This window comes from Dermacentor variabilis, chromosome 1 (genome assembly GCF_050947875.1).
Source record: "Dermacentor variabilis isolate Ectoservices chromosome 1, ASM5094787v1, whole genome shotgun sequence".
Lineage (NCBI taxonomy): Eukaryota > Metazoa > Arthropoda > Arachnida > Ixodida > Ixodidae > Dermacentor > Dermacentor variabilis.
In genome coordinates this window covers 197,379,122-197,407,093 of record NC_134568.1, presented here as the reverse complement: position 1 = coordinate 197,407,093, position 27,972 = coordinate 197,379,122, and the positions used below count along the sequence as shown (strand labels likewise).

Below are 27,972 nucleotides of genomic sequence, written 5' to 3'. Positions count from 1 at the left end.
CACCGAAACTCAAACACAAACCCCTTTTCCGAGTGGCATGGCCCGCTCGGTTCCTTGCAACACCACCATAGCACTCGTCTCCGCGCAACTGCAAGACAGCTGCGGTTGCCGGGAAGCGTGACAAGCAATCAGGCATCTTTGAAATCTATCGCGTTCCACTCTTAAAGGCAAAGCTTGAGAATGCTCCAAATTTTTTTCTGAGAGAGTCTATTTTATTGTTAAATACATTTCTTAACTGTGATAAAAAGTGATTCAGGACCCCTTTAAGCGTACACAGTTTCAACCTCACCTGTGAAAATTTTCAGGTGCTCCCATGCATTCTCATTCTGCATTATTCAAGACTGTTTTCTTATGGGTTCAGCATACAAATGTTTGCAAGGTAAAGTCACCTTTCTTTGGTGGCGATGGGTTCCTAGAAGGGAGCATGCTGGCACCACCAGCTGATGAAGCCTGGATTCTCCGGCGGCTGGGTGAACTTGAAGCTGAAGAGACGCTGTTCAAGCTGGGACTGCGGGAGTAGCTTCGTGACCGTGAATGTGATGGTGTGCGAGATGAGCTCGACCTAAAAGAGCAGAGACCTTGCAAGTGACTAGGATGATTTGAAAATCAAATGTACTTACACTTTCAGCAGCCTGCAATGAGCTTATGGGTAAAAATTAAATGTGTGTATGAAAGAAGTCCTCGGTGATCAACCACTGATTTCAGACCCTACCTAGCATCATCCTTGTTTGCTAAAAGAATATTGCTTTTTGGGAAAATGGCAGGGCACACAAAGTACCAAGAAAGAAGAAGAAAATAAACTCAGCTTAAAGAAGCTTTCAGTGAAAGTGACTTGGCAACCTGCCTTATTTTGCAACATTTGAAATTTCGCACGTAAGCTAATTGACTTGGGTAGGAACTTTCGAAAATTAATATCCTGAGCTTTGTATCAGGTGTGATCATATCATCGAGACTCTACTATATAAATATTACCAGCGAAATATAAACAAGACACAGAGAGATGTGGACACCACAAAAATTAATTTGTCAACACTAGCTCTCATTTTTGTAATTGACATCCCCACATGAAGCGCATGACACAGTTCTCTTCATTTGTTTCAACCGAACAATTGGGCGGAGGAACGGAGCAGGAACGGAGGAAGCCTAAAAGCAGTGAAGAAAAAACTAGGAATTGGCAAGAATCAGATGTATGCGTTAAGAGACAAAGCCAGCAATATCATTACTAATATGGATGAGATAGTTCAAGTGGCTGAGGAGTTCTATAGAGATTTATACAGTACCAGTGGCACCCACGACGATAATGGAAGAGAGAATAGTCTAGAGGAATTTGAAATCCCACAGGTAACGCCGGAAGAAGTAAAGAAAGCCTTGGGAGCTATGCAAAGGGGGAAGGCAGCTGGGGAGGATCAGGTAACAGCAGATTTGTTGAAGGATGGTGGGCAGATTGTTCTAGAGAAACTGGCCACCCTGTATACGCAATGCCTCATGACTTCGAGCGTACCAGAATCTTGGAAAAACAACATAATTCTAATCCATAAGAAAGGGGACGCCAAAGACTTGAAAAATTATAGACTGATCAGCTTACTGTCCGTTGCCTACAAAGTATTTACTAAGGTAATCGCAAATGGAATCAGGAACACCTTAGACTTCTGTCAACCAAAGGACAAGGCAGGATTCCGTAAAGGCTACTCAACAATAGACCATATTCACAGTATCAATCAGGTGATAGAGAAATGTGCGGAATATAACCAACCCTTATATATAGCTTTCATTGATTACGAGAAAGCGTTTGATTCAGTCGAAACCTCAGCAGTCATAGAGACATTACGGAATCAGGGTGTAGACGAGCGCTATGTAAAAATACTGAAAGATATCCATAGCGGCTCCACAGCCACCGTAGTCCTCCATAAAGAAAGCAACAAAATCCCCATAAAGAAAGGCGTCAGGCAGGCAGATACGATCTCTCCAATGCTATTCGCAGCGTGTTTACAGGAGGTATTCAGAGACATGGATTGGGAAGAATTGGGGATACAAGTTAATGGAGGATACCTTAGTAACTTTCGATTCGCTGATGATATTGCCTTGCTTAGTAACTCAGGGGACCAGCTGCAATGCATGCTCACTGACCTGGAGAGGCAAAGCCGAAGGGTGGGTCTAAAAATTAATCTGCAGAAAACTAAAGTAATGTTTAACAGTCTCGGAAGAGAACAACAGTTTACGATAGGTAGTGAGGCACTGGAAGTGGTAAGGGAATACATCTACTTGGGACAGGTATTGACTGCGGATCCGGATCATGAGACTGAAATAATCAGAAGAATTAGAATGGGCTGGGGTGTGTTTTGGCAGGCATTCCCAGATCATGAACAGCAGGTTGCCATTATCCCTTAAGAGAAAAGTCGATATCCCCCCCCCCCTCTAGCTGTGTCTTACCAGTACTCACGTATGGGGCAGAAACCTGGAGGCTTACGAAAAGGGTTATACTTAAATTGAGGACGACGCAATGAGCTATGGAAAGAAGAATGATAGGTGTAAAGTTAAGGGATAAAAAAAGAGCTGATTGCGTGAGGGAACAAACGCGAGTTAATGATATCTTAGTTGAAATCAAGAAAAAGAAATGGGCATGGGCAGGACACGTAATGAGGAGGGAAGATAACCGATGGTTATTAAGAGTTACGGAATGGATTCCAAGGGAATGGAAGCGTAGCAGAGGGCGGCAGGAAGTTAGGTGGGCGGATGAGATTACGAAGTTTGCAGGGACAACATGGCCACAATTAGTACATGACCGGGGTAGTTGGAGAAGTATGGGAGAGGCCTTTGCCCTGCAGTGGGCGTAACCAGGCTGATGATGATGATGAATTGGGCATCTACCAGATTTTGTCCTGCTTTATGGCCAGTGACATGTTACAGTCAGGTGCCTGCAGTCTGGCTCATCTAAAGGATGCATTTGCAGCCAAAGCCACTCTGTATAGACAAAAAAGTTCCAGTTTACGTTTAAGGTGGGGCACACTGAACAGCAGGAAGCATAAGCAGACAGCATAGCACATGAACCATGCAGCCCTTGGCCCCACTGCCTAATGTGTGTGAGGCGCCTAACCCCACCATGACCCTTTGAACTCCTTGACAGCAAGCAAGTCTTAGAACAGGAATGCAAATGTGAGACTTAAATGGCAGTATCTTTGTGTGACAAGGGCATCTCCATCCAAAGAGGCATGCTTTTAGAGTTGAATGCATCTCCCAGTTATATTGCAAATGGTGAGCCAGCCAGATATAAAAACAGAAAAGATGCTATGCCGAAGGAGTCTCACATGCACACAATGCATAAGTGAGAACTCACAATAGACTTCCATGGTTCATAAAGGATGGAAAACTTCCTTTATCCAGGTCATGATCCCTCTTCAAATGATAGCCATAGCACATGTACTTTACATGCTTCATTTCAGCTAAACCTAGAGTCTCTATTGTACTGCTTGTTCACCATTAGTTATCACATTTGCTGTGCCTACTTACAGACGCTTTATGGCACTACCGCATGGGTGCTGCGATTGAGTGCCTTCCTGATGCTGTCTTTACAAAAAAGGAATATAAACAATATTTTTAAATATTTTATACAAAAATCAATTTTGCTGTTTTCATAAAGAACCTAAAATAAATAGAATTTATTCTTAAATTTTTTAAAGTTTTATGTACAAGTGACCAATTTTTTTTTTCTGGTCGTCACATCCAGTAGCAGACAGTGCACTGAGTAAATGCAGGCTGAATAATTGATCCTGCATTGCACACAACACATGCATTGCACCCAGCCAGCAGTATCCCCGCCTCACTCATTCGCTCGGACAGGTTATTTTTGGTGAGCATCGCATCATCTAGATTGACCCGTAGCAATATTGATGTTACAGCCACGGAATTTTCTCTTCTGCCTACATTGTCGGTGCTCGTCGTCGTTTGTTGATGTTCCCACTCTTCAATGAACCTCTCTGATGCCAACTTGGTTCACTGAGCACGTGCCACTGGTTATCTGTCACTCAATGGATCTCTTTGACACCTACTTGGGTCACTACCTATGTACTACCGGGTATGTGCTACATCGTTTTAGGGTTTTTGAGAACAGAAAGTGGTACGGTGCGACTGTTGAAATTTAGTGAAACCTTTGAAGAGATGAGCAAACAGATTAAATGTGTTTTGTAGCAATTTTAGGGAACTTCACACACTTTCCATGGGCTATCTATCAACTGTTCTTCTAATCGTTTCCCTGCCAACTTGGGTTGTTGGGTGGTCCATGGTCTTATGGGGCAGTACATTCAGTTGCTGTGCAGAGGGAATTTAATTCGAAACCGACAGTCAGGTCAACTTGGGTCACGGAGCATGTACCACTCTTCAATGAACCTCTTTCATGCTAACTTAGGCCACTAGGTATGTGTCGCTCAATGAACCCCTTTGACGCCAACTTGGTTCATTGGGTACGTGCCACTGGTTATCTGCCACTCAATGAATCTCTCTGAAAACTAACTTGGGTCGCTACCTATGTACTACTGGGTATGTGCTACCTTTCAATGACAAAAAAAGATCCTTAAAATGTATCCGGTGCTGACTGGAATTGCACCCACACCATATATACTTAGGCAATCCTCTTTGAATATATAATCACATGCACGCCACAGGCAAACTTCGCAGTGGCACTACTAGAAGGCGCAGCATGAGAGAGGAGCCTGGCTGCACACACACCTCATGCCTTCATGCATGAGGTGCTTCCGTGTTGGTCATACAAAGGGTTGCTACACTGCTTTAAAGCAAATCGCAGTAACAACACCATTCGTTGTGAAATGGGTCCAGCCAGATTTTTTTAACAGTGCCCTGTGCCCTGTGCCCAGTGTCCCTAGTGCCCTGAAACAATATTTTCTTTCTTTGTTAAAGACAGAGTAAATAATGTATTTCTTGATAGATCTGTATAAAGCAAGAATTATTACATTTTTTAAATTATTTTCTGATTATTCCATGTAATTAGTATGACGCTATTGTGTTGTTTTGTTATGCATTGAAATGTCTTATTGCTCTCGTTTTCTTATTATGTACGTATTGAATTTCATCAATTGTATGCCTTATCAACCAGTTCAGTACTAATCGATATTACCTGCAATTTTTTGTGGGATACGTAAAAGAAATTAACATCATAGTACACATATTTACATTGCGATATGTATTCTCTTGTATTTGAACTGTGCCCCTTACACTGTTATTTGGCACTCTGCTGTATTCACTTTCTTTTAGTTGACATGTGAATCAACAACCAACACCTTTGTATGTAGTTACTTTTGTTCGTTTTTTATTCCTGCTATGCTAGGATTTCCTTTATATTTTTTTGTATCGGACCTTTAACTAGCCTTCAGCTACAGGTCCGGCAAGTGATTGTTACTTGTGCATAATAACCTGGAAAAAAATAAAACTCAAAACTCAAACTCAAAGCATGGGGTTGACCTATATTCCAATTTATATGATAGTGTAGGCTAATAGTGAAGAAGCATGTCATGAATCAAAAACAGTCTCGAAAGGTCTGACAACTGTGTTTACCCTTTACCCAAGAGCCAAAGCACCCATGGACCCGAAGGGAAGGAGAAAGGTGCGACATTAGAAAAGGCTGGCTTAACAAGGTTAGCTGACTGACATCATGCTCCTTCTCAGTACTTTTCTTCCTCCATAAATTTAAGTTTCAAATTTGCGATGCACTGGCAATACATTGAATTTTGCTTGCTTCAAAATTTTCAGGACAGTAAGCATTCACTGTATAGAATGATACTGTAGCTGCTCATGCAATGGTGGAGCCTATAGTATGGCCATAAAAATAGCCAGTAGTATATGGCATTAAACAACGTTTAAAAGGTCTTTAAAGCAATCCCTAGTGAACTTACACAGACTGTTTAGATATTGAGGGATGCTTTCTGACAAGAAAATGTGCAGTGAAGTGTTGTATCAAAGGAACATCACATGATTAACTTAATACCATGTGGTCACTTCCTGCATGCAAGTGCTTTGGCCTGGAATGCAAATGCTTGGTGCTACATAATTTTGGTTAAAAATGTTGCATGCATATAGCTCAAAAGCCAGTAAAAATATATTGACAACTTTTTAAAATATGCCTGTACAGTGGATCCCGAATAAATCAAACTCGAAGGGGATCATGATCAAATGCACAAAACCTTACCTATTTTTTTGCACAGAGATTTTATAGGCAACTCAAGCTGTGGAATATAACCACTCAGCGAAAACTTAGTGTATTCCATGCTCTCTTGTGGAACATGTAACGAACAGGCAGGCCTTTCATGTTCTTGGAGCAGTGTGACAATCAGCTCTTGCAGATAACACTCACAGTTTGCATGAGCCATCCATATTTGCATCGAGCAAAACAGACATGCACCTTCCTCATTTGATTCCTTCATGGCATGTACTGCCCTTGAGATGCATTGCCTTGTTTGGCCGCAACTGCCAAAAAGGTGCCGTTTAGTCAGCACTGAATATTTTCAATGGCCCGAGAAATGATTGCATTCCCGATAGGAGACGCACACCTTTAGAGCACTGCGCAGCACAATGTTCTATACATACCATATTTACATGATTATAAGTCAACCTATTTTTAAATTTGAATATCTCAAAGGGGGGGGGGGGGGGGGTCATGAAACCAAATTATGGCACTGCCAATAAAGGCGAGACAAACAAGATATTGGGCACGCATTGGCATGGTTACAATTCTATGTGTTCTCTACAGCTCTGCCCATAGGATTTGGCTGTTCCATCCACTTGCTCGGAACAGTGGTGGAACAGCCATTTCACCTTTAGGTGTAGGTCCTGGTGCAGGCAAAAAGCCAATTTGGTGTAGCAACTACAGGGCCAAACGCACATGTGCTTACAATATACAATGCAAATTGTAACTGATACAGTCTATATGTTACAGACACAGGTTTGCGCGAGGCGTACCATGCAAGCACGATCCGAAAATGACATGACGCTCTTCCACACTAACGCACAAATAGCGCTACGGCAGGTTCGTCGATACGGAGCAGAGATGGCACCACAGACAGATCGTCAATGCGTATTTATTAATTTACGATGCAACACAGTGCGACAGCCACGGCTTGTGTGCAGAAGCTCACTGCAAGACCAATCGAGTATACGCACCTGCACTTAACATGACATCATGCTTTATACTCATGTCATGCACATTAGGGAGTTTTCGCATAGGGGCCAGATAATAAAAAAAAGTGTTAGTGCCACTATGAATGCATGAGACGCAAATAGGGTTTTGCATATGCATCGGCAACGCTATTTCACCGAAATTACACAGCGACCCAAACTAAATGCAAAAGGTTTGCGTCAACAAACATGGTGGCATGCATCGAAGTGGCGACTCTCGCCATGTACCACATTCTATTTCATTCGCTAATACCATTCTTAACAATGCACCATGTGCGATTCTGATCGCATCGGCTCTTTTGCAAAGCCCCGCTACCACCCCTTAACACTGACAAAGCTTATCTTTAATCCTAGGATGTGACATTCTCCTTCGGCAAACTCTGTGGTACCACGCGGGTTCAATGAACACCAATATAAAGTGCCAGCAAGACAGTACAGTGGTACTACATTATATGTCCGTCAGAGAAAAATGTGTGAATGACGAACCGGACAGCTCCAACGGGCCCATTGAGTCTCATTCAGGGTGTCTACTAAGTTGACATTTCCAAATTCCCTGAGTTTTCCAGGTTTTCCCTGAGTGCCATTGCAAATTTCCCTGAGTGATGCAGAACTATGTTTTATGTCAAGATGGGCTGAAACCATATCGCCTGATGCTGTCACTCTCTAGCAAGCACATGAAAAATATAAAGAAGCGCCTTAATCCAATTTGAATACTAAGGAGTAGTGTTTGTGTTATTCAAAAAGAGAATAGAAGGCAGGGGTTAGTAAAATGCACAGAAAATAAAGTGTCTTCGAAAAAAATTGCAAATGGAGTCGGACATTCTCAAATACGAATAAAAAGGCGATGGATATAGAAGCAAATATTTTTCAATATGAGCTATTTCTATCAACTGATAGCAAGCTCAGTGGTATGAGGCCCGAACTCTGTCACAATTGAGATTCTCTCTCAACAGCTCGTAAATCAACCTCAACTGTCCTGACATACTCTCATCCCGCGCAAGACTCCTGAGTGTTGTGTTTCACTGCTTTAAAGAGTTTATTTTGGTTTGGATGAGGGACACTTGCATCTCGGCATTAGCCAAAACTATTTTTTGAGCTCAAGCTCCTTCAAAACGGCAGCAGCAAGCTTCCTTTCCCATTTATTCCTCAATGCGTAGGTCATTTCTGTTCTTGTTTTCCTTCCGCCACTCGTTCGCCCCAAAGACCATTTGAAGCATCTTGGTCAGTTGCACAGTCTACGGCCAATTTTTCGAACTCCCTAGGGGCCACGAAAACGTCCGAAAAATGGGCCAGTTGGAAAAAAAATAAATGCGTGTCATTTAGTGCCTTTAGGGGCTCAAACCGCCACAGGCACGTTCGAAAACGCTCTGAAGGCCTGTCGGTACGCATATTAGGCATATCAGTGCTCGTACTGTGACAGGAAATACCGGGTGCACGTGTGTATAATTAAGGAATACATACTGTGTTCCGTGGCAATAGCCCCTTCCCACGCTTGTTGTGCTTCACTGCAATACTTTTGCGTATGCTTCACCAAGTAACATTTCTGTACAGAGGCGAAGCTGACTTTCAAGAACCGGCATTATGCAACGCACCGTGTTTTCCAAGCTTCTAAGCGAATCGCGAGGACCACAAAGGCATAGTCCGTGCCATTGCTGACAGCAGCTAATTCTTTCAATAAAAAACTTGGCATCCAACGGCAAGAAGCTTCATAGCGAACGTCGAAGCAGCTAGGCCTAGCGTTGCCGCAGTGGCGGCAACGGCTGCCAGCGGATCTGCGTGCGAGAGTGCCTGTTCGAGGTGGCGAAGTAATCAAAATGGCAGCGGTGGTGCCTTTGATTATTGCTGTTTCGGATCTGCGGTTACGGTAAAACATCCGGAAAATCAGACGGCGAAGAGTTCTTGCGTCGGAAATGTCACACATTCTGATACGTTGACTCTAGGTATATGTGGCGGTGTCGTGAAGCCGTCCAAATTATCGGGAATCCGGAAAGTCAGTCGTTGACTGTACACTGGCAACTCCTCCAGCTGACGACAGGGCATCAAAGACGATTCATTACGATTCCTGTCTGTTACTCGAGCCAGCATTACCGCGACTTTCGACCCTTTCAATAAAATTGCCGCTAATTTTCCCTGATAGAGGCCCAAATTCCCTGAGTATTCCCTGACTTTTTCCAGACTACTCAAAATCCCTGAGAATTCCCGGTTTTCCCGGTTGGTAGACACCCTGTCATTATATAGTGAGAAACTATGTACAGGCCTCTGCTGCCTTCTATAATGATGATGATAGTGAACTATTTGTTTTGATTTCAATTTTGCTGGCTTCGAAGCATCGATGGAAGGAGGATTTTACTCTCAAGCATGCTTTGGCGCTAGCTCGGCGCAATTTTCCGCTAAAATGCCATTTTGGCGCAATTGGCGCAGCTGTTCCATCACTGCTCGGAAGAATGTTAACGTTTTTATTTTAACTTTTACTGCAGACACTTTGCTGCTCATGAGAGTGTCAATAGTTGATAAAAGAGCCGACACCACTCACATGTTTCTCTTTGGCCTTTTGTTTGACTTTACTGCCAGCCACATTTTACTGTCATGTTCCGCCAATCGCATGAGCGCTCCGGGTCCAATAAGTAGGGAAGGGCGAATATTAGAAGTTTTGAATACAAACTGGACATTACCTGCTAACCATTTGTATTCTGAAATGAACTATTTGATATTTTCAAATATCTAAACTAATGAAATATTTTGCAACAACGAGCTATTAAATTTGGGTTACTGAGCTCCGCCTGCTAAGCAGTGTCACAAAGGATCAGAATTGAAACAATGGCAAAATGTTTTCGAAAAAATTCAGAAACAAAATGGGTAATGCAAGCTTTGTTATCGGTTTCATGGTGAAAGCCTACATGAAAATCTACTTGTAGTCTGTAATTTAGTGTTTCTTGCAGTTGACTCATGGCAGCAGTTTTATTTTTTATGCTACAACCAGTGATCTTTTCTTTGAAATAAGCCATTTTACGTGTCCACGGTAAAGAAGTCCTTCAGCAGCCTCCCCCCCCCCCCCCCGCAACTTCTGATGTTTTCTTTAACGACCATTTATTTAGCGTTTATGGAAAGCTAGTCATACAGCAGCCATTCTTTTTGAGAAAGCTTGTTTGCAACCGGGCTCTAAAGATGTTGGCAGGCTATTCGTTCAATTTTATTGACAATTAGTGATGTTGTGTTTAAAACTGATCCTAATTGTTCATAATCGGCTGTCTTTTTTATACTAGTGGGTAAATTACCCAAGCGTGGTACCTAATTATCCTGAAATAAGTATTTCTGCTATAAATACATGCACCTGCGTTTGATTGCAGTCAATGACAAATTTTTATGATGCCCAATTTTTAGGATATGCCTTATAATTTAGACACTTTTGCAGCACCACCACTATCTGATACAGCCAATGTACAAGGACATCTGAAATTTTGAAAGCTGAAACCTTTCACTGTAAAATTTTTCTTACTTTTTCCCGTGACCACAGTTTCAAAATGGCATTGATTGAAGCCACCATTGCAGTCATTTTTATTATATTGCAGCCTCGAACCAGTGCTCTCGCACTCCGACTTATACCCCTGATACACGGGCGAAACCAAAGTCCTTTGCAGTAAACCCCTTTTGCTACTCTGAAGGACCTTTTGCAGAAAGGAGTTGCGCTGATGACACACGGCACCGCACTAACTTCCTTAGGTGGTTCCTCAGATGAACACCGCAAGAAAAATAGCACTGCTTGTGAGAGCAGCAAGAGAGAAAACATTTTTAAAAAGCTGATATTTGGATTACATTTAGCTACTGTAGAACCCCAAAACATTTTTTTTCGTTGTTGATGGCTTATAATGGGCATAATAGTTTAGTTTATTCACATTTCTGCACTCTTAGCAGCAATTTAAATTGGTTCAGCAACTACGCACAGTCGGTGTTTTGCTATGCTACAGTGTACTAGAATAGCTGTGCATGCTGTTTATTCTGGTGCTAGCCACGTTTCTGTCGTCCTTTTTCATGTCTTTGTTGTCTTTCCTTCGTGCGTGCAGGTGAAACGCATTTTATTCAATGTGCTACTCACACAATTGTGATCACGTGACAGAACTGTGCATTTCCATCATGGCTCAGCGAAACGCTAGCGATGAAGCAAGAGTTGAGGTCGCTCTCGGATCTCTTGAAGACAAGATAAACGCAGCCAAGGCAAAAGTGGAAAACAAGTGTCCACTCATCATGAACAGCTCCATGTTGACTGCTTCGGCACTGTACCCTCGAGCCGCCAACCACGGAAGGTGGGCCTACGTGCGCAACGAGCGATGGTTTCACGATGCTAACACACCAAAGACGACGCAGCAAATGGCACTGACGGAATTCAACATGGTGGCACTAGCGACATGATGCGACCGTTTGAGAGTATAGCTAGAGTGAATCTTCACTGTCCGATAAGTCAGATTACCGCTAAAAATTGAAACATTTTCAAAAAAAAAAAAAAAAAAAAAAAAACTTAAGGGGCACTGTAGTTGTGTGGAATGTTTCCTTCTATTGACGAGTTGTGCACGCTGTGTGCGCAAGCAATGCCTTTTCTGATCGAAAAGTAGATGCGCGATCTCCTTTCCCGCAAAGGAACTTTGCCTTAAGGGAGATACTCCTTTATCGTGCGTCACTGCGCTTGAATGCCTTTCCGGTAGATGTCCCCTTACCTAAAGGACTTGAGTGCCCGTGTGTCAGGGGCATTACTGGTAGCGATAGTAGTCCTTCTGTGCTGCTGTTGTGACTAGCTGCTCTGACGTTCGCTATCAAGCTTCCTGCTCTTCAGTGCAACATTTTTCATTTAAAGGATTCGCCACTGTCAGCAATGACATTGACTTCATCATCCTTGCCGATGGCGTCGAAACACAGAAAGCACGAAGAGGGTGCATAATGACAGTCCTCGAAAGTCAGCTTTGCCGTAATACAGCAGTGTTAAGCGGTCAAGCATACTAAGCTTGCAATGGGGCCACTGCCACATGACTTACTTAAATGTGTTCCTTAATTACACACACACACACACACACACCAGCCATCTCTTGCTACAGGAGAAGCACCGAGAGGTCTAAGCACTAAATGCCGGTTCCCGAAGGTCAGCTTCGAATAAAGTTGAGTTATGCAGTCAAACGTACGCAATGTATTGTGATGAAGCATACCAACAGTGCAAAGGAGCCACTGTTATGGGACATTAAATGTGTTCTTTAATTATAAACACGCGCACTCGCTGTTTCCCATCACAGTATGACCATCGAGACGCCTACTGATTGTACTGGCTGGCCTTTAAAGCTATTTCGGATGTGGCTGTGGTGGCTCGAGCCCTTGAGGGCAGTTAAAGGCATGCATTTGTTTTTTTTAGACTGCCCGATATTTCAGACATTGACTGTATTCGATTTAAATACTTACCATTTGTATTTGAATAGTATTAAAAAATTTCCTATATATTTGTCCACCTCTTCCGATAAGCATTTGGCGCTCGTTCATGGCAATGTTCAAGAGGGCTGCCATTCTTCATGCCAAAGATACAATCAACTAGGGAATGAGCCATGCAAGTTTGAAATTTCAGAATGGATAGAGAGGGAGTGGCAGCTGCAGCGAGGCAAAATTTTCAGCTGTGACAGCAAGTGCAGAGGTTTATGCGGGCAGCAGTTAGGACGCTTTCTGCAACTGGAGGCCGAACTTGTAGCGCACATCTCTGAAATATACAATCAGTCCCTGCTAACCATGTGCAATACGGCCATGCAACAAGCTCAGGTCTTTGCTTCGAAAGTTGGGATACCCAGAACAAACTTCAAAGCCAGCAGGGCTTGGGCATTGAAGTTTATGAAGAGGGCTGGTTTCTCTCCGTGTCAGTGTACCAATGTTTGCCAGAAGCTTTCTGCTGCATACGAGGAGAAAATCCTCATCTTCCATAGGCAGTTTCTCAAGCTCTGCAATTAGCAGCAACACTTGCTTGGCCAGAATGGCAATGACGACCAAACTACCATGTATTTTGACATGACAAGCAACATAACAGTGAGCGTGAAGGGAGCTTGCGAGGAAAAGCTTCTCACAACCGAAAATGAAAAGCTTCAGGTTACTGTCATGCTTGGCAAATGGCACGAAACTATGCCCATATATTATCTTCAAACAAAAAACAATGCCATCGGATGTGTTCCCCAAAGGTGTAGTTGTGCAAGTCAATGAGGAGGGCCACATGACGGATGACATGGCAGTCAAAGGGCCTCTGGGTGTGGCTTCTGAGGCCAGGGGCACCCTCAAAGATCACATTCCCAACCTCCTCTAGTTGTACTCTTTTTGAGCCTATCTCACAGTCAAGCTGAAAGCAGAGCTGCACAAACAGCTGTGGAAATAGCTATAGACATGCTCGTGATTCCCGGCAGTTTGATGGGCAGCTGCAACTTCTCGCTGTTGGCGTGAACAAGCCCCTTTTAGGGACCTGCTGCACCCTGAATACGAGTAGCTAGCAGGAGAAGGCTGTTAACTTATGCCAACTGGGCCTGTGAAAATAGCCTCCCTTGATGCCTGTGTTTGGTTGGGTGCTTTCGGCATGGGCAACTGTTCCATGGGATCTCTTGCTGTGGTACTTTGCAAAGTGCAAGATTTCGCTGGATGACAATGTGCTGTGGGACTGCAGCAGTGAGGATGATGGCAGCCTTAGTGAATGGCCCAAGTGAGGAGGAGTATTTGTGCCCTATGGGTATGCCCCTCCTTTCCTGACATATGATGGGGGGTGTCAACTAACAATTATGTAAATATGGTTATACTGAATCTGCCGGTTAACAGGCATAAGTTCAATACATGCATGAGATTTCCAATGTGATGTTAAGACTTTTTGAAATGGAGAATAATTCTAAAAGTCCGAGTTCGATATATCCGAGTTTGACTGCAATTGTAATTCTATTTCTCACGGCAGTGCATTAGCTCCTCCCCCTCTTTTTACTTCAGTTCCCCTAATGTTTGACAACCTGATCAACAATTTTTTGGGTAAATTTTATTACCAATATGCTGCATTTTGTCACTACAGTAGAACCTCATTCACACATTAAAAAGAAAAAAAAAAGGGAAAGAATGAGAAAGGATGCACTAACCGGAAAACGTGCGATCCGAAGTCACTAAAAAATTTTGCAGACTCAACTTTAGTTGACATCTATGCAAAGTGAAGCGTTGCATGAATCTTTGCAGCGCGAGACACCGACACGTGCTGAGCTAGTGGGGCCCAACAGGCTTGAGACGTGTGCTTTTGTGGCTGTGAGCTTACGTGAGCGCTTCTCAAATTTGGCTTCGGCCAGCAGCTTCTTTTGACAGGGAGGGGGAGTTTCAACGTGCCCACTTGGAGAGGATCTCGGAGAGCATTTCTGTGGCACCAGACGCTAAAGTGTGTCGAGCTGGAAGAGGGCAGGAGCGTTTTGTTTTTCAGTTGCGTAGTGATGGAAAACCAAAACGAAATCGAGCTGGTGGGCGACGGCAGAATATGATGTCTATGATGTGGCCAGAGCAGAGCATGACACTCACTTTTCATGACACTCATGACAACGGCACTATGCCCCATGTGCTGTGCATAGGTCGGCACACTCACTACCACTCACTCACATTAATTTCAAAGGCGTGAGTGCGAGTGAGTGCCAGTGAACGTGAGCGGAGGTGAGTGTGAGTGAGTGCCGGTGTGAGTGGAGGTGAGTGAGAGTGTGAGCGAGTACCACTGAGCGTGTGCCGAGGTGAGTGCGAGTGAGTGTAAACGAGAGTGAGTGCTTGTAAGTGTGAGTGGAAGTGAGCGAGTGTAAGTGGAGGTGAGTGTGAATGAGAGTGAGTGCTTGTAAGTGCGAGTGCAGGTGAGTGTGAACGTGGTGAGTGTTTTTAAGTGTGAACGTGAGTGTTAATGCAGGTGAATGCGAACATGGGTGAGTGGAGGTGAGCGTGAACGTGAGTTAGCGAGTGCGGGTGAATGTGAGTGAGCGAGCGTGAGTAGACGTGAGTATGAACGTCGGTGAGTACCGTATTTACACGATTGTAAGTCGACTCGAATGTAAGTCGACCCCCCCATATCGCTTGACCGGAAAAAAAGAAAAAAAATAAGAGAGCATACCCGAGGGCGCATTCGATAACGAAAATTTATTAGTAGCTGACATGGTCACTGGGCTACTCGTCTTTACTAGTGCTGCCATCGTCATTGTTGCTGCGGTCCCACAGCATGTCGTGGTCCAGCGAAATTTCAAATTTGGCAAACGACCGCACCAGGACATCTTACAGAACAGCAGCCCACGCCAAATGCACCCAACCACACGCAGCCGTCAGGGAGGCTCTTTTGACAGGTCCGGTTGGCGTAATTTCGCAGTCTTCTGCCGCCAGCCACTCGTTGTACTCACGGCGGAGCAGAACCTTAAAATTAAGGCTAAGGTCCGGGCTTGTTTCATGACCACGTCGCACTTCAATGGCAGGGACCGATCACGCATTTCAGCGACTTACAGCTCCGGAAAGCGTCCAGACTTTGGCACGTGGGAAATTTCTCACTTGCCATCACAGGGTGAAAATTTCGCTTCGCTGCAGTCGCCACTCTCGCACCACCCGTTTAGAAACATCGAAATTGCGGCCGGCTGCGCAGTGATTTGTTTCTTCGGCGCAAAGGATGGCAGCCCTCTTGAACGCTGCTGTGAACGAGTGCCGAACGATTAGTGGGCCTGGAGCACTCATGACGACTGGGGAAGCATAGAAGTAGCACGTAGCCGGCAGTCAAGTGGAACGCGTCAAAAAGTTGGTCAAACCAATACCAATGCCTTTAAACAGAGAAAGAGAAACCCGCGAGCGGTGTCTGCTCTTCCATGAACTACCGATACTCCCCGCAAGCACCGCCATTCTGAGGGTGCCGCCGCAAATGGGAACAGCGGCGCTTCCATCAACTATCGACACCCCCCATGAGTGTTGCATGCACTGTAAGACTCTCAAAAATGTTGAAAAACCCTTCCGAAATGCGAAGAAACACGCGGGATAGCGAAAAGATACGGGTAGGGCCATACAGCAAACCTAAAATTGTAACTACGTTGTAGCTCCCGTTGGTATCGCTCTTTATTGGCAGGGCCATGTTTTGGTTTCGATTGTAAGTCGACCCCCCAACTTCAGACTTTCAAATTTAAAAAAAGGGGTCGACTTACAATCGTGTAAATACGGTATATCACAGCTAGCACAACAATTGACAACAATTAAAGTCCCCTTTAAAAGAGGAACGCGATAGCATAAATGTGCTACGTTCACATCAGAAATCATGGGAGGCTGTTGTTTGCGGGACCCTATCAAAGAGGAAGTGGACGTAGCATTGAAGGCACACGCATGTGCTGCATCCGAACTCTTCTTCTTCATATAAAACCCCATTTAAGAGCGTGAGCATTGTCGACCGACAGTGGCTGAATGGGTTAATGTGCTGGTCTTACAACCCATTGTTCCTGGGGTCGAAAGCCCGGCCCGCAATTTTATTCTTAGGTTATCTAGTTATTATTGCCTTTATCGAAAATTTTCACTCACGGCCAACAGACGCCGACAATGCCGATACCAGATTTTCTGCGAAACCAGCTTCTAAACGCTATCGCATTAAAAAAGCAACAATATGTCTTATTCAAGGATATATTGTCATTTGAACTGTCAGAAATTAAAGTGGAAGAAGTCGACATCTCATGTCAAAATCATCGCTCGTGCGCTACAGTTCACATTACTGTGATATGCACGTGCATTTGCTCTGTGAATACAGTAAAAGCTCGTTAATTTGCACCTCGTTAATTCGAATTTTCGAATAATTCGAACTAATTGGCACGGTCCGGCCATGCTCCATAGAGCTCCATGTATTGAAAAGCTCGTTAATTCGAATGCTAATCCGGTCCGCCACGGATAATTCGAACTGCGCGCAGCCGTAGCCAGCTTGCAGTCTCTGCTGTTAAGCGACAGATGGCGCGACATACACTATCATCATCGCGTGTTTTTAGGGGGCAGCACTTGCGTTTATTCGCAAATGCTCTGCCGCATCGTCATGGACAGCAGGATACGCAGTGCGTTCGGTGACAACCGCGAGACCGGCCATTCTCTTTTCAAGCTTTTCAAGCAGTGGCTGAGGAAACTCGACCGAAAATTTGAGCTTGCCAAGAGGCAGATTCTCCTCCTCGTCGACAACTGCTCGGCGCACAAGGTGGAAATAGAATTGAGAGCCATTGAGCTCGTTTTTCTTCCGGCTAACACCACCGCGGCTCTTCAGCCTATGGATCAGGGCGTTATAAAGAATTTGAAAAGTTTTTATAGACGTCACATTCTTGAGAAGTTGCTCCTGTGCTCTGATAATGAGAAAAGCTATACTGTGACTCTGCTCACAGCCCTGCACATGCTTGTGCGTGCCTGGAATCAGGTAACCACAGAAACCATTGCAAATTGTTTCCGCCACTGTGGTTTCGGGGCCCTTAACGCAGACGCTAATGAAGTTGAAGAGGACGTCCGCGCTCCGCTTCATGTACGGGAGGTGCTCTGCGATACGGACTTCAGCGACTACGTGAATGTCGACAGCTGCGCCGCGGTCTGCGGTGCCGTGACCGATGATGAAATCATCGCCCAAGTCATCGGCGAAGACGAAGAACCGGCCGTGGACGATGACGACGCGAATGATGAAGATGATGATGTTGGTGAAACACCGGTACGACCTTCGTTGGCACAGGTGATGGACGGACTGAATCACGCCCGGCTTTTCTTCAGTTTCGAAGAAGGCGAAGACGATGCTTTTCGGCTCATTCGAGCTCTGGAAGATAAAGCGACAGCGATCGCTTTCAGAGGAAAAAAGCAAAAAACCATTACGGACTTTTTTTCCAATAAAAGTACCCAGAGTTGCTGTACTTTTTTTTTTGTCATCAGATGTGGCCTTTTCTTCAATCACTTTCGTTAGTTCGAATTTCGGTTAATTCGAACTCGTTAAGTGTCCCCGTGAAATTCGAATTAACGAGCTTTTACTGTATGTGATCGTTTCCAGGTGGCAGAAAGCGAGACTCGACTTGTGTTTTAGTCGAAATTTGTTTTAGTGCCTGAAGTATCCGTTGATATGAATGAGCGAAACAATCATCAGTTCTTGTTCTTGTGATGAAAGTGGAATGGCTGCCAGTTGGGAGGCATGCGAGTGAGAAGACTGAATTGGTCTTTAAGCAACACTTACTCATTCTGTATGGATTCAAATCAGCCATGTCACTATGAGAAAAGCTCTCCTGTTGAAAATTCACTGTTATAGCGAAAATTTTTATACTGGCGTGTGCATTTACACGTCACGCCCGTTTCTCTTTTCCCAGCAGTTGACTTTCACTTTACAATGTACATTAGTGTTAACACGATGCATTTGAGTGCTTGAGAAGACAAACCCAATTGTTAAGGCGTGCCTTCGTTCATTGCTTATGTAGTTTATTGTTACCTAACATTTTTTTTTAGTGTAATGCATGGAAAACAACTCTTTCTATAGTCTCAAATACACAAGCGACTGCTCGCTTGTACGCTAAGCGTACACTAGCTCAGCTAATTAATTGTCATGGCTCATGCAATAAATGAACAACTAACAAAAAGTGCAACACTCAGTGTAAGCACAAAGCGCAGAGGCATTGAAAATCAGGCATGGGAAGACCTTTGCAGACGGCCCTAAAGTACTGGGAAGTGGAAGGCTCCTCGGCTTTAGGGAGGCACCGCCGAGTCGCCGAGACACGACCAATGGAAGTCGTGCGAGCCGTGTGTGTGCGTGCGTGTACTAGCGATGCATACTCTTCCTTTGGACGCTCACCCCTTCTCCCCATCTGCCTACGCTACAAGTTGGTGCCAGGTGCTTGCAGATGCGCGTACGAGACGGTTATGTCCACTTATGGTCCGATCTTGCACCTGCATTCCTGATTGGACCAAACCGTGCTAGGGTGAGCTAGAATGGTGGGAGGGTGAAGCTCTTCTGGAGAACTGCCACGCCGCCGCGCTGCTTTGCAGGACCCATGGGCTTTCTCCGCTGTGGAAGCTGCACCAAAGTGGCAGGCATCTGCTATGCACTTGATATTTTGGTTGCTATTAGCCAACATTGAGATAATTTAGCTCCTATAATGTTATGCGAGCGAAGGAATAAGAACTGGAGACTATTTACAAAGTATATTCACAAAGGATAACTGCAGCGCTGACCAGTTCAGCTGACAGCTCGAGATCCAGAGCGCTTTCGTAATCTTCGTCGGGGTGCCTGCACGCATCGTCCACAAAAAACACGCAATATGCATGTATCATTATCCCAGGCAACAGAAGCACTGTCCCGGGGCATTTAAATATCGGTGATAACAGGAGAGTAATATCGTTTGAGGCATGCGACGTGCAGAACGTCAGTGTAATTCGGGGCAGATGAGGCCACGGTACTGACTGGGGTGATCTCGTACGTAACTGGAGTCACGGCACGCAGCACTCGATATGGGCCTGTGTACCGAGACAGGACTTTTTCTGACAGGCCGACGTGCAGTCGGGGACCACAGGAGTACCAGAGATCCAGGCGAAAAGTGGACATCTCTGTGTGGGCAATCGTACAAATGCCGCTGCTTCTCTTGGGAGGTTAGGAGGTGAGTGCAGGCTATTTCACGTGCTGGGGCTGCCCTGGTGATGACGTCAAGTGCATACTCGCTGGTCTCTGCTGCGGTAGATGGAGGGGATGAGACCAGTGGCAATGTGGGTTCTTGGCCGAACAACAGAAAGAGTGGGAAATAATCGGCAGTGTTGTGACGCGAAGAATTATATGCAAAAGTTACATAGGGTAGGGCAAGATCCCAATCAGTATAGTCGGACGAGACATACTTTGCAAGCATGTCTGTTAGGGTGCGACTCAGACGCTCCGCGAGACCGTTAGTCTGTGGATGGTAAGACGTAGTCAGCTTACACTTGGTCAAGTAGGACTGCAGGATGTTGGCGATGACTTTAGAAAGAGATGTCCGACCACGGTCAGTGAGCAGTTGGTGTGGAGCACCATGCTGCAGAATCCCGCCGCATAAAAGAAAATCGGCGACATCTGTGGTGCAGCTTGCTGGAAGCGCTTTGGTAATGGCGTGGCGTTATCTGTCGCCACAGCGACCCACTTGTAACCAGATGTGGATAGAGGGAACGGGCCAAGTAAATCCAAGCCAACGAGAAAGAACGGCTACGAAGGAATGTAGTGCGGTTGTGTCGCGACACTTTGCGTCGCGTGTCACTGATCTCAGTGCCGTGCGGATGTTGGGAGAGATGGAGTCGGGAGACACAGGGCAACACAGCAAACAGATTTTAATTAAACCAAAGTCAAAGTAAAGCTCATGTAAACCAAAACACGATAAGGTATTAACACTTAGTATACAGACTTAATAGTTACTAAAGAGGTCCCAATCACCAGCTGCATTAGTCCTTAGCGGTTTCTAAGAGAAAGTCCAGCAACCCCAGCCTATGGCTGCACACTAACAGAAGGATCGTTCTTACAGCCTTTTGACGTCGTACATATCCTCCAAGTCCGATGCCTGTCACATCTCCCTCATCGCGGACGTTGTAGAAGTTGCTGCCTTGGTGTCGGCCAGTCAACCTGTCCGTCTTTCATGCCGGGGTCCTAAACTCCGTCAGTGACGCGGCACTCCAGCCTCACTGGCTAGGCCTAATGCTGGATTCCGCCGCTGCTTCTTCGAGTGCCGACGAGACGCCCTGGGGACTATGGTACGTGCTGGTCTGCTTCTGAAGGGGTATCTCTGCTGGAGTGCCCGGCACTGCTATGAGAGGCTGCAGCAGGTCCAAGGAGCCTCGCTTGAACGTCGCCGAGGTCGACGGCCACACCCTGGATCGCCAGCATCACGGGCTTGACCGAACCGCCATGGCTCCTGTTGCCAGTCCGATGCTGATGCTCCAACCTTCTTGGCCCAGAGCCATTCCGATAATGCCAGCTCTGCGCCACTTCTCTCCTGATCACGGCTCGGGTCACGTGCCTCGAGCGCTCGTGACGTTTGGACGGATCCGCACACATCGTCCTCTTCCTTTCTTTTTGTGCATCATGCCTCTTACATATGACAGGTTGAAGGCACCCGGCAGGGAGCGTCAATGGTGTTTCCCGGCGCTGGCATTTCTCACATGCCGCAACGTATTTCCAGACGCAGCGGACAAGGCCTGGCCAAATGAAGCGTCGGCGAATCCGGTCGTAGGTGTGGGAGATGCCAAGGTGACTTGCCGACGGTAAATCGTGAAGTTCTTGGAGAACAGCTGACCGGAGGTGCTTAGGAATGATGAGGAGTAGGGCAGGAACGTCGGGGCGTACATTGTGGTGGTATAATACACCATCTCGGAGAACTAACAGGAGAAGGGACAAATCAGAAGGCGAAGATTCCAAGTCATCAATGATGGCACGCAAGGTGGCATCACGGCGTTGCTCATCGGCAACATGTAGCAGCTGAGATACATACCTGCCAACCTGGCGAGATCAAAAATCGGGAGACTTTTTATTCCCGCAAATGGGGGGGGGGGGGGGGGGGGGGGGGGTTTAGAACTTTCAGGCAATGTTCGATAAGTCCTTTTGTAGAAACCTTGCAGTAGCAGACTTTGCTCACTTCAAAAATTTGTCGGAGTAGCTTTGCTCCAAACATGGTCCAGACTGACGGCCCTTCACTAGCAGCAGGTGTTGGAGGGTTGTGTTCCACATTGACGAGCAGAATTCAGCCCTAGTGTTTCGCGCCGTGCTAAAAATCCTCTCACACTATGCCTTGCTATGCGGTATCACGAGTAAATCGAGCATCACCTTAGCAACTTGGGGAAACATGTTTTCCATCAGTGTTTTTCATTTTTCCAACCATAGACCCCTGCACGTTGCACCTTTCTTCATTCAGAATGTCCTCTTGAAGACTGTATGCCTGTAGTGTGGCAAACTCATCTTCGAGAACATATAAAGCGTCTTCAGCAGATTCATTGGTATCTCGGGGAAGCAGCTGAGGGAAACTCTGAATAAAGAAACGAAGATTCGAGAGCGATGCCTGTGAAATAAACTTCAAATTGGCCACCTCCGCATTCTTCAGAGTTGCGTCCACATCCATAATGCCTCGCCTCATTGCATTTCGAAAATATTTTCCATAGAAGAGGCCCAATGTGGTCGCTGACACTAAAGGCCGCCCCACATTCAGCGTTTTCCCGGCGTTTTCTGGCGTTTTGTCACCCGGCGTCGCTCGGCGTCGACGCTGAGGCTGGCGCCAAGCCAAAACGTCGTGCTCAAGGGACACCAGATCTCGCCGCCGCCGTCGGAAGCGGCTCGACAGCGCCGACCAATCAGCGCGTGGCAGGGCGTGGCCACGCTGCTGGCAGCTCTTGCAAGAAACTTCCGCAGATTCGCAGTTCGCGCCGCCATTGCTGTTTGTTTGGTTGCTTCAATCATGCTACCGGCGAACATCGATAACGAGCTTCTTATAGCCATTGTAGAAGCAAGGCCGATATTGTGGCAGACCAAACACAAGGAACACAAGAATCGTGTTAAAAAAAAACGTTTTGTGGATTGAAGTCGCCGCCATCGTCCTGCCGGGTGTACCAAATGAGAAGCAGGAGCTTCTTTTTTAGCAGCAAAAGCTGCTGCCTTCTTTCCATGATGTGGCGTATGGCGTCTAGCAATAAAAAGCACCTACTTCCCCCTCTATCATAGAATAAAGAACCCTCGATGCTCAGCTTCGCACGCCGACGCGCCGACCGCTCGTGATGTTCACGCCGATATTGCTGCCAGTTTTCTGAAGCTTAGCCTTGTGTAATTTTTCTACACAGCCCTGAATATTTTATTTAGCGTAAAACTATGCAAAAGGCATAAGTATTGCATTGAAGAATACTTATGACAGCTCTTTTCATTGATATTACACAATTAGCTTAGGAGGTATCTGGTAAAATAAATCTGGTCACATTGTGCGACGCTGCGCTGGCGCAGGTCCGCGTGTCGCTCGTGTGGCTGGACGCCCTCTCTGGCGCCGTTCATGCGACCACGCCGGGAGACGCAACGCCAAAAAACGCCGGTAGAAACGCTGAATGTGGGGCGGCCTTAAGGGGTAGGTCGTGTTAGATGAGAAATCCTGTAACCAGGCACTCCACAAATGACACTCATCGCAGTTGTTTCGGAGAAAGTTCACTATGTTGTCTTGCTGCTCAGCAGTGCGAACATAGCTTTGATGCTTTGCTGGGGAAACAAGCAGTTTCAAGTCACCTTTGCTACCATGAGACACACTGACGTCGCATCCACATATACAAAATGTTCTCTTTTCTTGATGTCAAAAGGCACGGAAATTCAGAAGTATAAGATCACAAAAACTTTTGCAAATACAGTAAAACCTTGTTAAACCCTACCCGCTTAAACAGTAGTTTCGTTGTAAAAGTAGTAAAGTCAAATCCCCGACTCAGCGGCCATTGAACATAATGTGTTTTGTATCCGCATAAACTGTACCAGGTTATTGCGTAGGCATTGGTTAAAACGTAGCGTTTCAACTTTTCGTCGCGCAAACATGGCGGTGCGCCATCTCCATTGGGTGGCGCGGCAGAACAACAAGCCTCGGAGATCGGAACAACGGCCTCCAAGCGCCCTGTGCATTTGCGCGTGAAGCCACATCAACATCAACATCATTTTGACGCCGTGCCAGAGAGCGTTATGGCGTCGTGCAAGCGAGGACTCGCGTCGTTCCGAAGCACGGATAAAAAAGACGCCGGGTGCTCAGCATAGAAGAAAAATTAGACATTGTCCGTGCTATCGAAAGTTACACGAAGTCAGCGCTGGCATGCAACAGGGATCTGCTGTTGACTACAGTGTGCGGCATTTGGAATGCGAAGAAGTTGCTCGGCAGCGCTGCTGCACCGCAATGACATGTCGGCTACGAGGTTCGACTTTTCGCCATTGTTGCCTGTGTTGTTGCCAAAGTGACGACTAGCGACAGTGATGAGGACACGGAATGCGACAGCACGGGCAATTCAGGCCCGACAGTAGCATAAGCTGTGCGTTACGTCAGCCTCATGCATGCAATCGTCGCGACGAGAACAGGGGCGCGATAACGTAACTCTATTCCAAATGAAAAGCACTACTGCTCACGTGCACGGACACTACGTAACGGCAACGAGGAATCTGCCATGCGAGTGTTTGTCGAGAAGAGGGGGCTGGCTGAAAAGCTGGCACGCAGCTTCAGTATGAGGCCACTGTCGTCGTCGTGCTAGGCCGCCGCGGCATCAAACGAAAATAACACTTTTGTCGTGCGAAGTGCATAAATACTGCATGTTTTTTCCCCTTTCATCGCACTCTGAGTTCCGTTTTAGACAGGTAAATGGGCGATCTCATGCTATTTCTGTTAAACAGTACTACCGTTGTGGGGATGCGCGACTCTCGCGCGTCCTCGGATGTTTTTCCCGCATAGCGCGCCTCCTGTAGTGCGGCTTCGCCGCGTGGCCTGCGTGATGCCCGCGGCGGTCGATGTGGTTGGGGCGCAGTGCGAGAGATGGCGCGAGTGTTGCGCTGCTAACGCCGCCGACAGGCGAGGTTACTTGGGCGCCGAAAGGAAGGCACTTGCTCTCTTGGGGGGGTTCGAGACAGCAAGCAGCACGGACGTGCCGTGCCGCGCGTGCAGCGACCCATGCTTCTGTGAGACCGTCTCGCGTGGCTGCCTTGGAATGCGCCACCGTAGGCGTGACAGTACGCGCGAACGACCAGGCGTTGGGATCCAGCATGGGGCGAACATATTCGCTTGTTTTCCGGTCGCGGTGAGTCGGACTTCTAGATTTGTCGCGCGCCCATCGGCATGTTTTGTGGATAGCAACTCGGCTAGCAGGCATTGATCTATGAAAGGTGCAATAAATGCCCTTGTGATTGTTTGCACTACTGTGTTGTCGTTCCTTTGTCCCAAGAGCATGGGTGAGAGACCCCGCACCGTTTAGTACATACTTTTCTTGGGCTTTGATAGCGCCATGGCATCAAGCACACGAGGATTCTAACTTTACATGGTGCACCGCACACAGACGGCCTAGCCAACACTAATCATACACACAAGCAGCAGCAACAAGATGCACCATGGAAGAAGGCATGCATGAAATGCAAGAGCTACATTGGCTCTGGCTTTGGTCGGCTTACTAGGCACCGTATTCGGCTGCTTAGTCGATGATACCGATGGGGCTAGTGTGGCCGTTGTTGGCGATGCTGACGATTACGATGTGGCTGTAGATGCTGCGGTGCCGGTTTCGCAAAAAACATTATTGCGTGAACAGAGACCACTTTTCGGGAGATATAAAACAGTGATTGTATAATCAGAAAGTTCAGTCAGAAATCGGGAGTCTCCCGGGTGAATCGGGTGGATTGGCAGGTATGGAGACGGAGAAAACGCAAGGGTCAGCATGGGGGTCAGGGTCAGCGGGTGGTTCGTCCACTGGATAGCGGGATAAACAGTCTGCGTCTTGATGTAATCGGCCCGACTTGTACACTACTGCATAGGAATATTCTTGCAGCCGCAGCGCCCAGCGACCAAGCCAGCTGGTAGGATCCTTGAGAGGAAAGCCAGCAGAGCGCATGGTGGTCAGTGATGACCGAGAAGTGTGTGCCATACAAGTACGGGCGGAATTTGGAAATCGCCAAGACAAGAGCCAGGCATTCCCGTTCTGTAATCAAATAGTTGTGCTCCGCTGCTGTGAGGAGGTGGCTAACGTAGGCGATAACACGAGCTTGACCTTGTTGGCGCTGGGCTAAGACGGCTCTGATACCGTGACCACTGGCATCGGTACGCACCTCTGTAGGAGAGGACGGGTGAAAGTGGGCGAGTATAGGTGGTGTGATGAGAATGTTGGTGAGGTGGGCAAATGCAGCCAGTTTGAGCGGGGCCCCACTAAATGGCATGTCCTTCTTCAGAAGTTCAGTAAGTGGTCAGGCAATCGGTGTGAAGTCTTTAACGAAGCGTCGGAAGTAGGAGCAGAGTCCTACAAAACTTCGAACGTCTTTGACAGACTGAGGTACAGGAAAAGATGTGACAGCACGAATTTTCTCCGGGTCTGGTTGAATACAGGAAGCGTCAACGAGGTGGCCCAGCACTGTAATCTGCTGACGACCGAAGTGACACTTAGATGAATTTAGTTGGAGCCCAGACTCGCAGGAGACTTGAACAGCTGATAAGCGCTCAAGGTGTGTAGTAGCAGGCGTGAGAACCTTCCTCAGTCGACGACGAAGGTTACAACTCATTATGGACACCTGGGCTCCAGTAACTATAAACGCCGTCAAAGGGACACAGTCAACATGAACGTCAAGTAAGTTCTGGTTCGTTGGGAGTATCAATGGAGGATTTCGACACTACGAAGATAATGCAACACTACCCCCAGGAGCTGCATGGTCTAGTTTTCTGTCCGGGAGGGTCCATAATTGGTCGGCGACGAATAGTGGCATAGCTGGGGCAATGGGGACTGATGGCACTGAGGTGCCGGCGAGCGAGCAGGACTGTCATCAACGAATATGTCAGAGGCAGGAGGCATACGGTGAGGCGAGTAATGGCATGGGTTGGTATATGGGCGAGGAGATGGGGAAAAGAAGCTCGAATACGGTGACGGCCAGGAGGTGCGGCAGTGGCGAGCAATGTGGCCAATGCTGAGGCAACGGAAGCAAATGGGCTTGTCGTCCGAAGTTCTCCACTCGGCAGGGTTGTGTTGTCAGGGAGGGGAATACAGATCGCTGTGAGGCATAGCTGTCGGCACCGGTCAGGCGTGAGGTCGGGAGACGGAGCAGGCAGCAGGAAAACTTAGGTTTGCGAATTCAGACACAACTGCCTCAATCAGATCGCTGGGGCTGGTTGGTCAATGGTGGGGTCAAGTGGGCGTGGATGGAATGGCGCAGGACTTGTAGCCTCGAGCTCGCGGCGAACAATATGTGTGACGTGCTCATTTAAGGGTGGTGAAGCGGTAAGGTAGACGCAAGACTACGTCACAGCCGTATTAAGGAGCCGTGAGAACCATGGAATGACGTGGTGGCTTTTGGCGAGCTCAAAGCGGCGGCATTCCCTGATAATGAGGTCGATAATGGACACATTGTTGAAGACCAACAAGTTGAACGCGTCTTCCGTGATCCCTTTGAGTACATGGCCGTCTTTGTCAACCGCAGTCATTTTCTTGTCGACTTTCCGGCAAAGAGCGAGCATGTCTTGTATGTATGAGACATACGATTAAGCAGAAGACTGAACTCGGGTAGCAAGCTCTTTTTTAATTCAGCTTCCGACCGGTGGGATTTCCAAAGAGGTTGCTGAGCTTCTCCTTGAAAGTATCCCAGCTAGAGATCTCATCCTCGTGTGTCTAGAACCAGAAACGAGGAGTTCCGCCCAAGTAGAAAAGGACATTCGCTAGCATAATGGTAGGGTCCTAGCGGTTGTTTCGGCTAACACACTCATACAGGCTGATCACAAGAAGCCAACAAACACTGACACCGAAGACAACATAGGGGAACTTACTTGTGCTTAATAAATGAAATAAAGGAACGATAAATTAATAGAAATGAAAGTGGATGAAAAAACAACTTGCCGCAGGTGGGGGTTTATTGTGTGGGTTTATTGTTTATCGTGTTACTGTGTGGGTTTATTGACCAGTTGCCTTCACCCAAACAGATCACGTTCTCGTGACGCCTGCAACAGAAATAATGTTCTACATCCGCCGCCAAGGTCTGCGAGTGGTGGCACTGGCTAACACTCCCAGGGGTCTACTAGGAAACATAAATACCCAAGAAAGTGTATGGGTAACGGCGCCACAGTAGCTCAATTG

At 46.7% G+C, this 27,972-nt stretch overlaps 1 protein-coding gene across 9 annotated transcripts in view; it reads right to left on the bottom strand.

Annotated features, from left to right (window-relative positions):
* Positions 1-27,972, bottom strand: part of LOC142590546 (uncharacterized) — a 278,657-nt gene that overhangs the window by 30,437 nt on the left and 220,248 nt on the right. For all 9 annotated transcript variants that reach the window (XM_075702763.1, XM_075702757.1, XM_075702796.1 and 6 more), the window contains one exon: positions 390-562. In XM_075702763.1, coding sequence (XP_075558878.1) covers positions 390-562 — 173 coding nt within the window. The remainder of the gene's footprint in view (positions 1-389; positions 563-27,972) is intronic.